At 39.4% G+C, this 15,335-nt stretch overlaps 1 protein-coding gene across 1 annotated transcript; it reads right to left on the minus strand.

The window, feature by feature from the left end:
* Nucleotides 1-10,360: 10,360 nt before the first annotated feature.
* LOC122643374 lies at nucleotides 10,361-10,855 on the minus strand. Its single transcript, XM_043836999.1, has one exon. The coding sequence runs from the start codon at nucleotides 10,853-10,855 to the stop codon at nucleotides 10,361-10,363; it is 495 nt and encodes a 164-aa protein (XP_043692934.1).
* Between the last annotated feature and the right edge of the window lie 4,480 nt (nucleotides 10,856-15,335).

Below are 15,335 nucleotides of genomic sequence, written 5' to 3' on the forward strand. Positions count from 1 at the left end.
GACCGGTACTGATTCTCATACCGATTACTAAAACCCTGATCACAAAAGCAGTTGCTGCCATGTTCATATTTTTGTGTGCAATGAATGGATGGGATTGGGCTCCTCTCCTTGGGGGGGTATCGCCCAATGAGTGCCCAATGAGGCATCCAAAGGCTCCGTTGTGCCACACAAATCTTGGCACATGTCCAGTCAACTATTGGGATGTGTGTGGCACAACCTTGCCTTTAAATGCCTCATTGAGCACTCATTGGACAATGTCCTCCAAGGAGAGGAGCTGAATCCGAATGGATGACCCCCCACAGGTGAGATGGCACAACCAGTTATTTATTATTATTTATTTTTTATGACAGGTACTAATTATCATGTAAATTACCGCGCTCTCATTAAGTTGATTAGGTGAGTCACCCGCGGGTGACACATATTGTTTTCCTAACCCCTTGTGAGAATATCATCGAATCCTGCAAAAAGGATTCTTGTTTGTGCGGTACTCTCTCTCCAAAAGTGTCTCCCTGCGATACTCTCTCTGCAAAAGTATCTCTCTCTCCCTGCGGTGCTCTCTGTAAAAGTGTCTCTCTTTATCTCGCTACGGTACTCTCTCTGCAAAAGCATCGCCACATGGATTATTAATGGCCACAAATCTTTTGGGGATATTTATAAGTCAGAAAAACAAAAAGACTAAAGTCATGATATCCTTGGAAGAAATCAAAATCGTATGAAAAAAACTGAATGCAGGCTGTTCTGATCCTCCCATATTGGTTCAGAGCTTGAGCCGGGTTTGGTTCAATGAACATTTAAGAGAATTTTGAGGTGGGTGAAACATGTCAAGATTGGAGAGAGTGTTGATCTAGAATATTGATATAGAAAATGATGATACTGATGAAGAATAAAATAAAGATAAAGGCAATGGCCAATATACGAAGTTGGTGGTGGAAGAAGAAGTAGGAGTGGACCAGAGTGGTTTAAAATGAGAACAACATCTCATGTGCACCACCTATTTCTGTTTGACTCCTTTCAGCTCCAATTACCCTTAAGGCTATGTTTGGTTGAAGGAGAATTACAAAGAAGGGAAGTACAAATTTTTAGATCTTAAAAAAAAACTTTTATAATAATTACCCCATGTGATTGTAGAAATTATTTAAATTTTTTTTTTTTGTCAGAGAACCTACTTAAATTTTATACCATATTTAGTAACGATACAGTTTACATGTAATTTTTATCTTACTTTTTAAACTAGAGGGAATTTTTTTTTTTTTTTGTAGAATTAAACCAGAGGGAATTAGATACAAACTAAAATGAAATTTAATAACCAAATATGGAATGATTTGGAGCAAGTGGTATATGTTGAGAGTAATGATCTTCCTTGTATTAATTATAGTACATGTACCATAACTAACCAAGAGGTATCTCATACACTTGGACAACTTATGATAGAGACATATTAAAAAAAAAAAATTCCTAGCTCTATTGAGTCCACGTGGAGCCCTTCTCCTTGACACGCCCCCGCAAGCGTGGCGGATCGTAGACAACAAACTTGTCACGAAGGAGCAAGAAACAAGAGCGTTAATCCTTTGATTAGTGTATTAGCCACCTGATCAACAATAGAAATATAACGTACCAAGAGATGCTGTGAAGAAGCTTCATCCAACGGTGCGATCTAGATGCAAGGCAATGAACCATTACTCTCTTTTCCTTTTTCTAAAGGGTGAGTCTGTTTGTAACCAAGCAGGTTACAAACAGACTTTTTTTTTTTTTTTGATGAACAAGAAAATTATATATACATATATTAAAAGGATGGCAAATTCGTACAGTGTTCTAGAACACAGTAAGCATTAGTATGACAGGTGTATTTAACAAAAGATCTTAACCAGACTAGTAAAGTAGGGTTTGGTAATGTTTTGAAGGAGACATCTTTGGCTCGATCCAAAATCTGCAAGAAATATTTAAGGACTTCAAAAGGCCAAGGAGAATGGGATGGAGTTGGAAGAAGTCCAAGTAGCGCCTTATTAGAACACCAAATTTCTTTCAGCTTCAAACCTCTCATGGCAGCAGAGTCCAATCCGTAGAGGATTCTAGTCAACTCCGATTCCAGTTCATGGTTGTTTTTAATCAATCCTATAGCCAACAAAATGAGTTTGCCATCTAGCAAAATGCAAAATGTCCATCCAGAATAACCTATGTCTCCTATGTCTCTGGAATCAAACTCTGCGCATAACAAAACAGGAAAGTCTAAAATAGGTAAATTAATTCTAGGATGGGTAGATATGACCACATCAGAACTTAACATTACATCCAAGTTTATGAAAGGGGGGTAATATGAAGATCCATCATCCATTGTTCAATATTCCTTTGCAACACAGCGGTAGGATTAGGCTTAACAGAATTAAAGACACAATTGTTTCTAACAATCCAAATAAAATAGTTAGTGATGATAAAAACAGAAAAAAACCCAAATGAGAGATGGCTTATCAAGCTTTTGGCTAAGGAGAGTAGATATGCAGAAATGTTTGATGGATGAGAATGATACGAATTCTGTCCGCAGACCCAAAGGACCAGCTGCCCAGATATGTTTAACCCAATCACAGGACTTTGTAACCAGACATTATATGTCCTTAAATATAAATGATTCCATTTCAATAGATAGGTAAATAAAGTAATTTCACATTTTTAAGTATCAGGTTGTTTAAGTATGTTAAATCCATTTACTTGAAGGGTAGAATAGGAACTACGTAGCCCTAGAAGCTGAATCCCAAATAAATATTGTTTGATAGAATAAACTTGCCGCCTGGAGTGATCACTCCCCTAGGACACCATGGATTCTGGTAACTTCCATGTTTTCTGTTTGGCTGAGAATGTCGATCAAAGCTGATCTCTACTTGGATGATTTATTTCTATCTCCATAGAAGGAGAAAATAAAAGAAACAACACCCAAACTATCGTTTGTTTCTGCCACCAACTGCGATTTCTTTCCCCATTATCTGTTCCACTTTTCAAGTGCTTGTGGTCAAGTTTTTACCTCTGAAGGTCCTCAAATCTCACTTTAACAAAAAAAAAAAAAAAAAATCCATATATGCCATTGAGGAGACTGAGTAGTAGAGACTATTTTGCTAAAGTAAAGATTTGTTACAACCAGTGAACCACCACTACCACTGCTAATTATGTTGAAAGGATAATTAGCAGAAGAAACGTGTAAAATACTAAAATCTCGGCTACTGGCTACTGATTATGTAGGTTGGGCGAAATTGAGTGCTCGCATACTCAAAAATCTAAATCTTTCTCAAACGCAATACCCATTAGATTTGTAGATTTCATTCTTTCTTCTACTTTTGTAGTTAGTGCCTTAGTGGTGGAGAAAATTTAAGAATAAATGAAATAAAAGAAAAAAGAGTTTTAAAAGAAGGAAAAAAGAAGAGAGTAGGGACAAACGAAAGGCCCAAAGCAGATATATAAATAGGAAAGAGGGTTTCAGACTATTGATTTCCCCATCTTCCTTTTACTACATATCTCCTTTGCAAGTTTCTACAAACTTTTAGGGAAAATCCACGAATTCATCGGTTGTGGAAGCTATCAAAGCTTGAAATGGAGAGTAATAGAAAAAATTCTCTCACTGATGTCAATCCTTGGGAGCTCTCAACGGCGATTGTCGGGGAAGGGGTAGTTGCAGATGGGATTCGGGCAGCCAGCAAACAGAGGATGGGTTGGGAGTGTAGAGGCAGGGGTTGGTGGAATCAGGGAAGGGATAGAAGATAGAGGAGGTGCTGCAGGGAGTTATTCGGGGATGGGTGGGAAGAGGGAGCCAGCACCGGAGAGGGAGAGGAAAAGGGAGTTACAAGAAACTAGTACGAACCGGCCTATTCCGGCGACTCCAGCAAGTTACTTCCCCTCTATGCTATGTATATATATATGGCAATAAAATTATCTTAATGCCCATATACAAGAAATTGTTAACATTATTTCCAGACGTTTATCAAAAGTGAAATGACAATTTAATCCCTAATGTTATAAGACCAATGAATGCCACATTGATGGAGATGAAAGAGAGGTTACATCTTATGTTGTAACCACCTTGGTTACAAATAGCTTTTCCCTTTTCTAAAAGTCAACAAAGGGATTTTTTTATTGATACCCCCTTAAGGTATTAAATAATTAACAAAATGTTATTTGTGGGGGAGGGGGCATAGGTCACACCCATACACAGTGGGGGGAAAAATGACCACCCTACCCCGCCTCCATGAAAGGTAGAAATCCCACCCTTGAGATGCCAGCGCTTATTTTCATTGGCTGCCGTATGCACGTGGCCCCTGCGCTCCCCATAAATAATTTGTAGTTCTATTGTTTTTTATCTCTTTTATTATAACTCACGTTGCTTTTTAATGATGGCAAATATTATCATTCCACATGCATGTTCAAAACATATGCACGATAGTGACAACTTTTAATAATGATATAATGATGATATATCATTTTTAATTTATTTTGAAAATTATGTCATATTATTAATTTAAAAAACTTTGGGAGTAAGACAAAGGATAATTAAAAGAATGAAAAAATAACTTTGTGCGTGAGGGGAGAGCGTGGCTCCTGTACCCAGACACAAGGGGGTGAAATGACCCCATCTGTTCCCATAAAAGATGGAAATGTCCGTCGTGTTGATGTTTTCGTGAGTACTCTCATTTGCCCCCTTGTGCACGCAGGGGCCACACTCCCCGCCGAGAATTCTTCCACTTCTTCCAAATTCTAAATACACATATAGAAGTATCGTTTAGAAAATCTTATAAATAAAACATTAAAATAATTCAATAAGTTGCTACATTTTAGCCTAATGTCTATTAGTTGACGTTTGGTGTTTTCCCCTGGAAACACTAATCGTAGCCTCTAGTTGGTTGGAAGGGGGCGGAGGAGAATTTATCTTGTCTCCAAGGAGCCCAGCACGCCCAGGGTGTTGCCAGCCGTTGGGCTATGCCGCACACATCCCTAGGCATGCGCCGAGATGCGTGCGACACAGCTTAGCTGCTGGATGCCCCCTAGTGGTACCCTGGGCGCTGGGCTCCCTGTGTTAGATTAAAATATACAGTGATAGACCCTATCACTATCATGCCCATATGAACCTTAGAACACGACAGTAATGGAAATAGAAAGGAAGGGATTGTACCTTTCACCTTCGTATGTTGATGAAGAATAATAATGATAAAGCCCAGTACAATCTCCTCCTTTAATTCGCAGCCTTAGATCAATAAACCTTGAAGACCTTAAAGGGATCTTCTACAGTCCCATGTTCACACTGGTCACCCTTTTCTTGTGGGAGAAATAGGGAAGTGAAATAACGTGATTGTAGGGACCCTTCTTATCAGTATTTATAATAATACTGTCCCAAAATCTTATCCCACTTCAACAATGGGCTAGGGCTGGCCCATCCCAATTAGAACTAGGTGACATGCTTGAACCAGCTCCAGTATTAGGATCTCCATCTATTAATCGGTCCAAGTAATTAAACTAGCCCAAGTGGGAGATTGTAAGTAATTTCCAAAGTTATGGGCTTAATTAATTACTTGGACCGGTTAATTGATGGGGATCTTAATACTGGAGCTGGTTCAAGCATGTCATCTGATTCCATAATGGGCTAGGGCTGACCCATCCCAATTAGAACCGGGTGACATGCTTGAACCAACTCCAGTATTAGGATCCCCATCAATTAATCGGTCCAAGTAATTAATTAAGCCCACAACTTTGGAAATTACTTACAATCTCCCACTTGGGCTAGATTAATTACTTGGACAAGTTACTATTATGCCCATATGAACCTTAGAACACAACAGTAATGGAAATAGAAAGGAAGGGATTGTACCTTTCACCTTCGTATGTTGATGAAGAATAATAATAGAATAATAATAATGATAATGCCCAGTACAATCTCCTCCTTTAATCCGCAGCCTTAGACCAATAAACCTTGAAGACCTTGAAGGGATCTTCTGCAGTCTCCCGTGTTCACACTAGTCACCATTTTCTTGCGGGAGAAATAGAAAAGTCAAATAACGTGACTGCAAGGATCCTTCTTATCAGTATTTATAATAATACTATCCCAAAACCCTATCCCACTTCCACAATGGGCTTGGGCTAGCCCATCCCAATTAGAACCAGGTGACATGCTAGAACCAACTCTAGTATTAGGATCCCCATCAATTAATTGATCCAAGTAATTAATTAAGCCCACAACTTTGAAAATTACTTACAATCTCCTACTTGGGCTAGATTAATTACTGAGTCCATATCAATTGATGTGGCCATGGAATCCCTCTACCTTTATATGTCACAACGTTGATTTACTCAACAACATACCATGTTGAATAACAGCAGAAGATATACCTCAATATACGGTATACAACTTTCTGTCATCACGAACATGGCATACTTGTCAAATAAGCCGCTTTGAGATGTGTAACCATGAAAGTGAAACTTCATTTAGGTCCTATATCTGATTACAAAATCAGAGTGCCTTGAACAACCTTATAGGCACATACTTTGATATTAACCAATACTTGGACAAACCGCCATAACCTTGGGTTAATATTGAACTTTGGCAAACCGCCTATAACTTTGGTAAACTGTCTATAACTTTGGCAAACAGTCAATAACTGATATATCAGATGAATGAATCAAAATAAGTTACACATGTGCAAATGAGCAAGACAACATATATATAAGATAAATAATCATGCATGCTCATATAGATGTCTAAAAGATAAAAGTAAGGGCAAACCAATACAGGACTCCCACTAGACAAACATGTTAAAAGACTCAACAATACCCATACAAGAAATGTGTTTCCTGAACACTCCCACTGGCAATGCCTTTGTCAAAGGATCTTCCAACTTGCTGTCAGTCACAATGTGCTCCACAATAATCTACCTCTCATTGACTTTTTCTCTCACCATGAGATATTTTGTCACAATGTGTTTAGAACCTGCAGACTTCTTGTTGTTCTTAGAGAAGCAAACTGCTGAGGTGTTGTCACAATACAACACCGTAGGTCTAGCTATGGAATCTACGACCCTCAACTCTGAGATGAAGCCCCTGAGCCAGATAACTTGCTTTATAGCCTCGAAAAGAGCAATGAACTCTGTCTGCATAGTAGAGGATGCCAAGATGGACTGCTTGGCACTCTTCCAAGAGATGACACCACTCGCCATCTTGAAGATGTAACCATAAGTGGATTTCAAGTCATCAGTGCAACCTCCATAGTCAGCATCAAAAAACCCCACAACCTCTAGAGTGTCACCCCTACAGTAGACTAGAATAGGATCCTTGGTCTTCTGCAAGTACCTCATGACCTTCTTTGCTGCCGTCCAATGTGCCAAATTAGGACCAGACTGGAACCGCCCTAAAATACTGACTGCAAAGGCTATATCTGGGCGAGTACAAACCTGCGCATACATCAGACTCCCTACTGTAGAAGCGTAGGGTTTGTCAGCCATAGAACTCCTCTCAATGTCATTTCTAGGGCACTGCTGCTTATTCAGTCTGTCTCCCTTACTGATTGGTACATCACCAGCTGAACAAGTAGACATATTAAACATTTTGAGAACCCTCTCAATATAAGCCTTTTGAGATAGCCCTAGAAATCCCTGCTTCCTGTTGCGCTTGATCTCAACTCCAAGGACAAAACTGGCCTCACCCATGTCCTTCATTTCAAAACTCGCAGACAGAAAACTCTTCGTCTCAAGTAACAACGCCATGTCACTACATGCCAGTAAGATATCATCAACATACAATACCAAAATGATAAACTTACTCCCACTGACCTTCAGGTAGATACAATGATCTACAGGGTTTTCAGAAAACCCAAAGGAGACTACCACCTCATGAAACTTGAGGTACCACTATCTTGAGGCTTGTTTCAAACCATATAGAGACTTCTTTATCTTGCAAAATTTCCTCTCATTCCCTACAATCTCAAAATCTTTTGGTTAAACCATGTAAACATCCTCTGCAAGATCTCCATTCAAAAAAGCAGTTTTGACATCCATCTGGTTTAATTCCAAGTCAAAATGAGCTACAAGTGCCATAACGATTCTAAAAGAATCTTTTGTGGACACTAGGGAAAAGGTCTCATGAAAGTCCATACCTTCCTTCTGTGTGAAGCCTTTTGCTACCAACTTGGCCTTGTAGCGCTCAACTCTTCCTCGAGAATCAGTCTTAGTTTTGTACACCCATTTGGAGCCTATGGGTGCACAACCTTCTGGAAGATCAAATAATTCCCAGACCTTGTTGTTATCCATAGACAATAACTCATCCTGCATAGCCTCTAACCACTTCTGAGAATTTGCACTACTGACAGCTTGCTTGTAACTGGTTGAATCCCCTTCTTGTCCAATGTCAACATCACCTTCTGTAAGGTACAACATGTAATCGGATCCGATAGCAGACCTACGAGATCTAGTAGACCTTCTCAAAACCTCCTCTGGCTGAATGGGATCAATGGGATCAGCTGCTGTCACTGGTTTAACAGGTATCATTGGCTCAACCATCACCTCTTCAGTAGGTTCAGGTGTAGCCTGATCAACAATAATAGATAGTTGGAGACTGGTACTAGGCACAACATCAAAAGCAACAGTGTCCTCTTCATAAAAAACAAGATTCTTAGGCTTAGGAAATCCATCACCATCCTCAATGAACTTGGCATGACTGGTTTTCACAATCTTGTTAACCGAATTAGGGCAGTAGAATCTGTAACCCTTGGACCACTCAGGATATCCCACAAAGAAGCAGCTGACCATCCTAGGGTCTAATACCTTTTCATGTGGATTAAATAACCTCACTTCAGCTCTACAACCCTAGACATGCAAGTGATTAAGACTAGGCTTTCTACCAGTCCAAAGTTCAAAAGGCGTCTTTGGAACTGATTTACTAAGCACTCGGTTTAGAATATATGCAGCTGACTTGATTGCTTCCCCCCAAAGGGACTCTGGAAGACTGGTGTTATTAAGCATGCTTCTCATCATGTCTTTCAGAGTACAGTTCCTTCTTTCTGCAACTCCATTATGTTGCGGTGTGCCTGGCATAGAATACTGGGCAATAATGCCTTGCTCCTGTAGGTACTTGGCAAAGGGACCAAGTAGTTGGGTAGAATCTCCATGTCTGCCATAATACTCTCCTCCTCTGTCAGACTTCACTACCTTAATTCTCCTTGCATGGAAATTTTCCACTTCAGCTTTGTAGATCATAAAGGCATCCAAAGAATTTGACTTCTCAGAAATGAGATAGAGGTACCCATAAAGTGAGAAATCATCAAAATAAAGGTAAAAAAGAATTGCTGATGACCCAGTGAAGGAGCAAAAAATGGACCACTAATATCTATATGTACTAGCTCTAGTAAACCATTACTACGAGCTGCCTTCATCCTCCTTGTTTTAGTCATCTTTCCCTTAATACAATCCACTCAATTATGTAAATCATGGAAGTCTAAAGGTCTAAGAATCTTATCTCTGTCTAATCTTTCCATCCTCTGCACAGATATATGACCCAGACACCTATGCCACAACATGGAAGATCGCTCATCTAACATAGAGCGCTTGGAACCAACATTTAGAACTACTAGAGAATCACAGTTTAATTTGTAAAGCCTATCAACAAGACTACCATTATCAACAACAACAGAGTTATGTAATAAATTGAGGCCATCTTTATTAAAATTGAAAAAATATCCCACTCTCGAAAGTTTTGAAACAGAAATCAAATTCCTTCTCATGGAGGGAACATACACAATGTCTTCTAAATCCAAAAACAAACCACCAAACAAAAAAATTCTAACTACTCCAATGGCTTCAACAGCAACCTCTACTCCATTTTCGACGAACACCGCCACCTCATCCTTGCTTGGTGTCCCCCTTCTGATGAACCCCTGCAAGGAATGAGTGACATAAATAGAGGATCCAGAATCAATCCACCATGAATCCATAGGGGTATTAACATTAAAGGATTCAAAGCAAACAAAGGACAGGTGAGTACCAGAATCCTTCTTCTTTGCCAACCAGGACTGCCTAGCCCTGCAGTCTTTCTTCATATGCCCCTTCTTGTGACACCAGAAACACTCCAGACCGCCCATATCTTTCTTACCAACATATGTATGGTCACGCTGAGGTGCTCTGTCCCTGTTAGCCCTGTCATAAGGCCTAAACCTGTCTTTTTTGCTAAACCTCTTCTTGTTCCTGTAAGGTCCAACACCACCCTTAGAAGTGGTGACATTTGCACTCTCAATTTTCTTCTTACTTTTCTTGTTCTGCTCTTCTTGTGTGCAAATGGAGACCAACTCTTTCATGGTCCATTTGTCCCTCAAGGCCGCATAGGTGGTCTTCAAAGTCGCATACTACTCTGGGAGAGATTTCAGTGTAAGAGAGACTAGAAAATCATCATCCAGGTTAGTTTCCAGATCTTTCAACTTCTTCACCATGGAAGATATCTCCAGAAAATGCTCCCTCACACTTCCATTACCATCAAACTTGGCTAAGAGGATTTGATTCATCAATTCCGCTTTCTCAGCACTTTGAAAAACCTCAAAAACTTCTTTGATCACAGTCAAATATTCAGTTGCAGTGTCCATCTCTCCTACACTATCCTTCATATTCTCAGGGATAGATCTTTTCATCAAGATGATACACTTTCTGTTAGCAGTTTCCCATTTTTCTAATTTCTGGTTCTCCTCAGTGGTGCTAGTGGCTGTAATTATGGGATTAGGCTCTCTAAAAGCTAAGTCCAACTCTATGACAAATAGTGCTACATCCAGGTCCTCTCTCCATTTCTTATAGTTATCTCTAGATAAGATAGGAACAGTAGAGAATAGACTACCCTGAATAGATATCATGGAGACAGTACAAGCTAGATAAATATACACACTTGTAGACACTGATTTTTGTCACCCCATTTGGCGATGATGACGACGGGACACGGACAATGGACGACGCACCTTCCCTCTTTCTAGACCCCGAAAGAGACGTGTATCGAATTTCCACGGTGCCATGAGGGGGTGTGACATCAGCTTGCTGACGTCACCCACGGTGCCGTGGAAAAGTCCCCCACGGCGCCCTGGACTCCTCCACGGCGCTATGGAATACTTATCCTACTAGGAAGGAGAGGGGACCCCTCCCTATAAATAGGAGGGTCCCCCTCCCTCATTTCCTAAGGATTTTTGGGTAGAGAGACCCTCCCCAAGTGCTTTTCACCCTCCTTTTCTCCATTTTTCACCCTCCTTTCTCCTCTTTCTTTGATGAGAGTGTGAGTGAGTGAAGCCTTCTTTGATGTGGATAGATCCTTCGATTATCCTTCCAAGCAAGGAGCATTACCACTCCTAGACATTGTTATCCCGTCAGTGTACGGCTAGCAATTGAAACTCATTTATTTTAGACATTACTCTACCTGGTTGCTCCCCATCAATTCACTTGAAAGAACTGTTACTCTGTCCGGAAGGAATCAGCATCAGCCCATTCGTCTATCTCCCCTGAGCCAGGGGAATATAATCGTACAAGTATAATTATTGCAGTCTCATCGTTTCAATGTAGCCCTTTTGTATTTCATCATTTTAGTATATGTTTTTCATGTATGTAATGTAGTTTATTATGTTCTAATTTAATTTATAACGTTTGAATGTAGTTCATAACATCCCCATCCCCGTAATAAAAGAGAGAGAACATTCGTCCTTATGTAGCATCTAAGATAGAGAGACCGGCTTTGGCCGGGCGAGGTGGGTGCCTAACACCTTCCCACACTCGTAACTTGACCCCTTATCCGAACCTCTGGTCAGACCATTTGGAGTCACGTAGCCCGATTCTGTTCACAACGGATAAGGCTACACTTAATGGGTCCTACGTCCTAACCCTGGGTGGCGACTTCACAATATTTCAGTATGTTATGCATGATCCCAAACCCCTAATATTATTTCTGAACATTAACAATATTATCCGTATTAATACCCTAAATATCACTAAGGTAGAGGAACCTTCGGATCCTATGGAAGACCACGGTACTTACAGTGGCGACTTCACTGGGGAATGAGTGGACTAACGTCCACTCGAGGTCAAACTTTCTAAAATAGATGCTACTGACAAATTATAAAACACTCTCTCCAAGCTTCTGTATAAAACAAAAAAATATATATAAAAAAAAAAGGGAATTATTATCGTAACAAGGGTCTGTTATTTATCCAAACATAACAAGACATCTAATGCCCTCTTAAAACTATACAGGTGGAAATAATTTGGTAAGGATACTTGAGTAAAATCACACTTAGTGCTGGAAAATAGAAGAAACCCAAGAATTTTAACTACATTTTTTATGAAAGGGTTAAAACGTAACTCTCCCTCTTTTCTCTCTCCTCTCCACTCCTCCCTCTCCGACTGCGAACGAATTCTCCCTCACTCTACTCTCTCTCTCTCTCTAGCTGCCTCACCCTGCCGCTGTGACCATCACACGATGGATTTTTGTTCTCACTTCCGCCTCTCACTCCTTTGCATTTGTCGGAGTACCCATCGGAGAAGGCAACAATTGTCTTATCCTACTGCTGTGACCATCAATTTATGACGGATCCGTCGTTCTCACTTCCACGTCTCTTTCCTTGAACGACAGACTGAGTACTCAATTTCTGTAAGATTCTCTAGCTCATCTCACCAACAAATTACCCGTGTTGCTGGTTCCCCTGCTGTGACTTGTTTTTTTTCCTTTGATTTTTTCATTTTTTCTGGGTTTCCTCTTCATAGATTCAGACCACGGTAAGATCCTCCCGGGTTTGATATTCTCTATTCTATTTCTTCATTTATTATTATTCTTTTATCTCTGTTTTTTTTACCATCGATACTCTGTTTTTGGGTAGTGACTGTAACCCTCAGAAACTGAGTCAAAACTCAAAAATCCTTTGAATCTCTGCCTCTGAGTTTGTTGAATTTTGGTGAGCTGTTTCATGGTGTATGAGTTAGTTCTAAAATTTTGAATTCCTTTAGACAGAATGAGAAAGAATTTGTCCCAGTTTAGCATATGAAATGAGTCTTTAACGATTATAGGCTGGGATTCTATTATGGAAGTATCCAAGATGTGTTAATTTTAGGATTTAATAGTTGAACTCATTTCATCTCTCTCTCTCTCTCTCTCTCTCTCTCTCATTGTAGTGGTGACTAATATAAAATGAATATGTGTGTTAATGAAGTCATTTGAAAACCAAAATGGATAAAAACATTTCCATGTGATTGCCAAATTACCTTATGTCAGATTATAACTGGGCAAATATGCGAAGTTGATTTTAGCTCTCAGAGTGCATTATATTTCTTCAGGAAATAGGAACAATTGGTTTGGTCTTTATCCTGCTTCTGCTACCATTTTTAAAAAGAAAAGTCCTCCTTATCCTTGTCTTTAAATGCAATGTTCCTTTGGGTGGAGTATGTATAAGAAAACAGTCAGATTTCATCCCTTTGTTTCTGTCCTCTAATTAACAAATGTAGTTATGATACTGTGTTTTTCTCTATTGTGGATAGATGTAATGATTTTGTAAGAAGCTAACTAGTGCTGGTGAATCTGTTTATAGGTTCTACTCTGTTGACAATTTCGTTTTGGTTTCTCTTTTCCCCTGCTTACCAGGATATACGTTCGTTGATGCGGCTATGCTTGACTTTGGACCTTAATTTATTGCTACTTATCTTCCATTAAAAGTTCAAACGACTTCAAGAAGTCTCAGTTATCTACAACTAGGAAACCCATCTTCACTCCCAATACCACCTCTAGGTTTGTTGGCTTGGTGCAAAGGAAGCCTATCATATATTTTCAAAGGGCCATACCTTCTTCAATAATAATTTAATATTGAACTGTGGTGTTGTTGGTAGATTTTAATATATATACTTTGAAATTTAATTTGTTTTTTCACTCTATTTGTTCTGTACATCATTCCATGTTGTGTGATTCATTAAATTTTTGTTATAGACATAACTAACATAAGTTTACGGAGGTAGGTGAGTCTTTAGCTCAAAAAAGGAAGAACACCTGGGTTTGTTCTCAGGAGATGATGGTTCAAGTCTATCAAGACTCGTACAGCCTTTTCCATTTGGAATTTAAGAGTTTAGTAGTTTTTTGCTGTTTTCCATCCTGTTTCTCTATTGATGACATGGTTTAGTAGTTTCTGGCTATTTTTCATCATGTTTCTCTATTTATGATATCGAGTTTAGTAGTTTCTTGCTGCATTGTTGACTTCATCAAGACATTTTTAAGTTGCATTACTTTAGGATGTTGAAATGTACGTTTCTGTTTTTACAATATATTTCTTGAGCATAGCTATTATTGGGATGGAAAGGTTTTCAGTTCAGTCGCACTTCATTTTGGGTGTGTCAATGCAAGTAAATGCTAATGGTGAAGTGAACTCTTTTTCTTGGACACTGTAAAAGAAGGGCATTTTGCTTGGTGTATGAGAAAGAGTCAATATTATAATTGGGTTGTGTTGATGATAGGCTGAAAACTGGAGAGGGTTTGGTCTGTTGTAGTCCTGTTATTTCTCATATAAATGGAGAAAGAGTCAATAGTATATCTGCATGACCAGGTATAGAGAGAGAGAGAGAGAGAGAGAGAGAGAGATTAGGATCTCCACTTCTCAAAGCAATAACCTAGAGAGTTCAGCAATTTGCCATTTTTTTAGGCAGAATTCCAAAAGTCAGTGGTGGTTATGGTTATACTTGTCTTAGATGCACCAAAAGTCAGAAGTTTCTTTAACTTTATTTTCAGTTTGTTTTTCCATAATTTGATTTGGCAGAAGCTCAACACTGCATATAGAAATACTGACATAACTTCCAAAACTAGGACTTACTGGCATCAGAAAATTTCTTGTAAAGGTGAAATTTAATGATCTGAAAAGTAATTAATCATTGGGAGAACTCAAACGTTGGGGGAGTGTTGGTGATAGAAATCCCAAACACTCACACGCGGGGATACACACGTGGTGTGAATAGTGCGGGTATGCCAGAATCTTTGCGCAGGTTCAAACGAGGCCAAGAACAGCCTAATCTGACTCTTTACCAGGCTAGTAGGTTTTCCTCCTGCCTGAGTAGCTCTAAGGTCTTTTGGGTTAAGCCAACAACCACAGACTACGGCCCGAATTTCTATTGCTCAGATTGAAAGGAAAGAACTTTGAGACACAAACAGCAATGAACTGAAATAGTTAATGCATTAATCAATCATACTAGAAACAAGTGTGAGCCTTGTGCGTACACCCCTGTCGCCCTTAGTATGTGACCGTGCATCTCCTTCAGCCTCAAATGACAACAAGAAATGCAATAAAGAAATGCATAATAGAACACGTACAAGTAAAACGTAAA

Source organism: Telopea speciosissima, chromosome 10, assembly GCF_018873765.1.
Source record: "Telopea speciosissima isolate NSW1024214 ecotype Mountain lineage chromosome 10, Tspe_v1, whole genome shotgun sequence".
Lineage (NCBI taxonomy): Eukaryota > Viridiplantae > Streptophyta > Magnoliopsida > Proteales > Proteaceae > Telopea > Telopea speciosissima.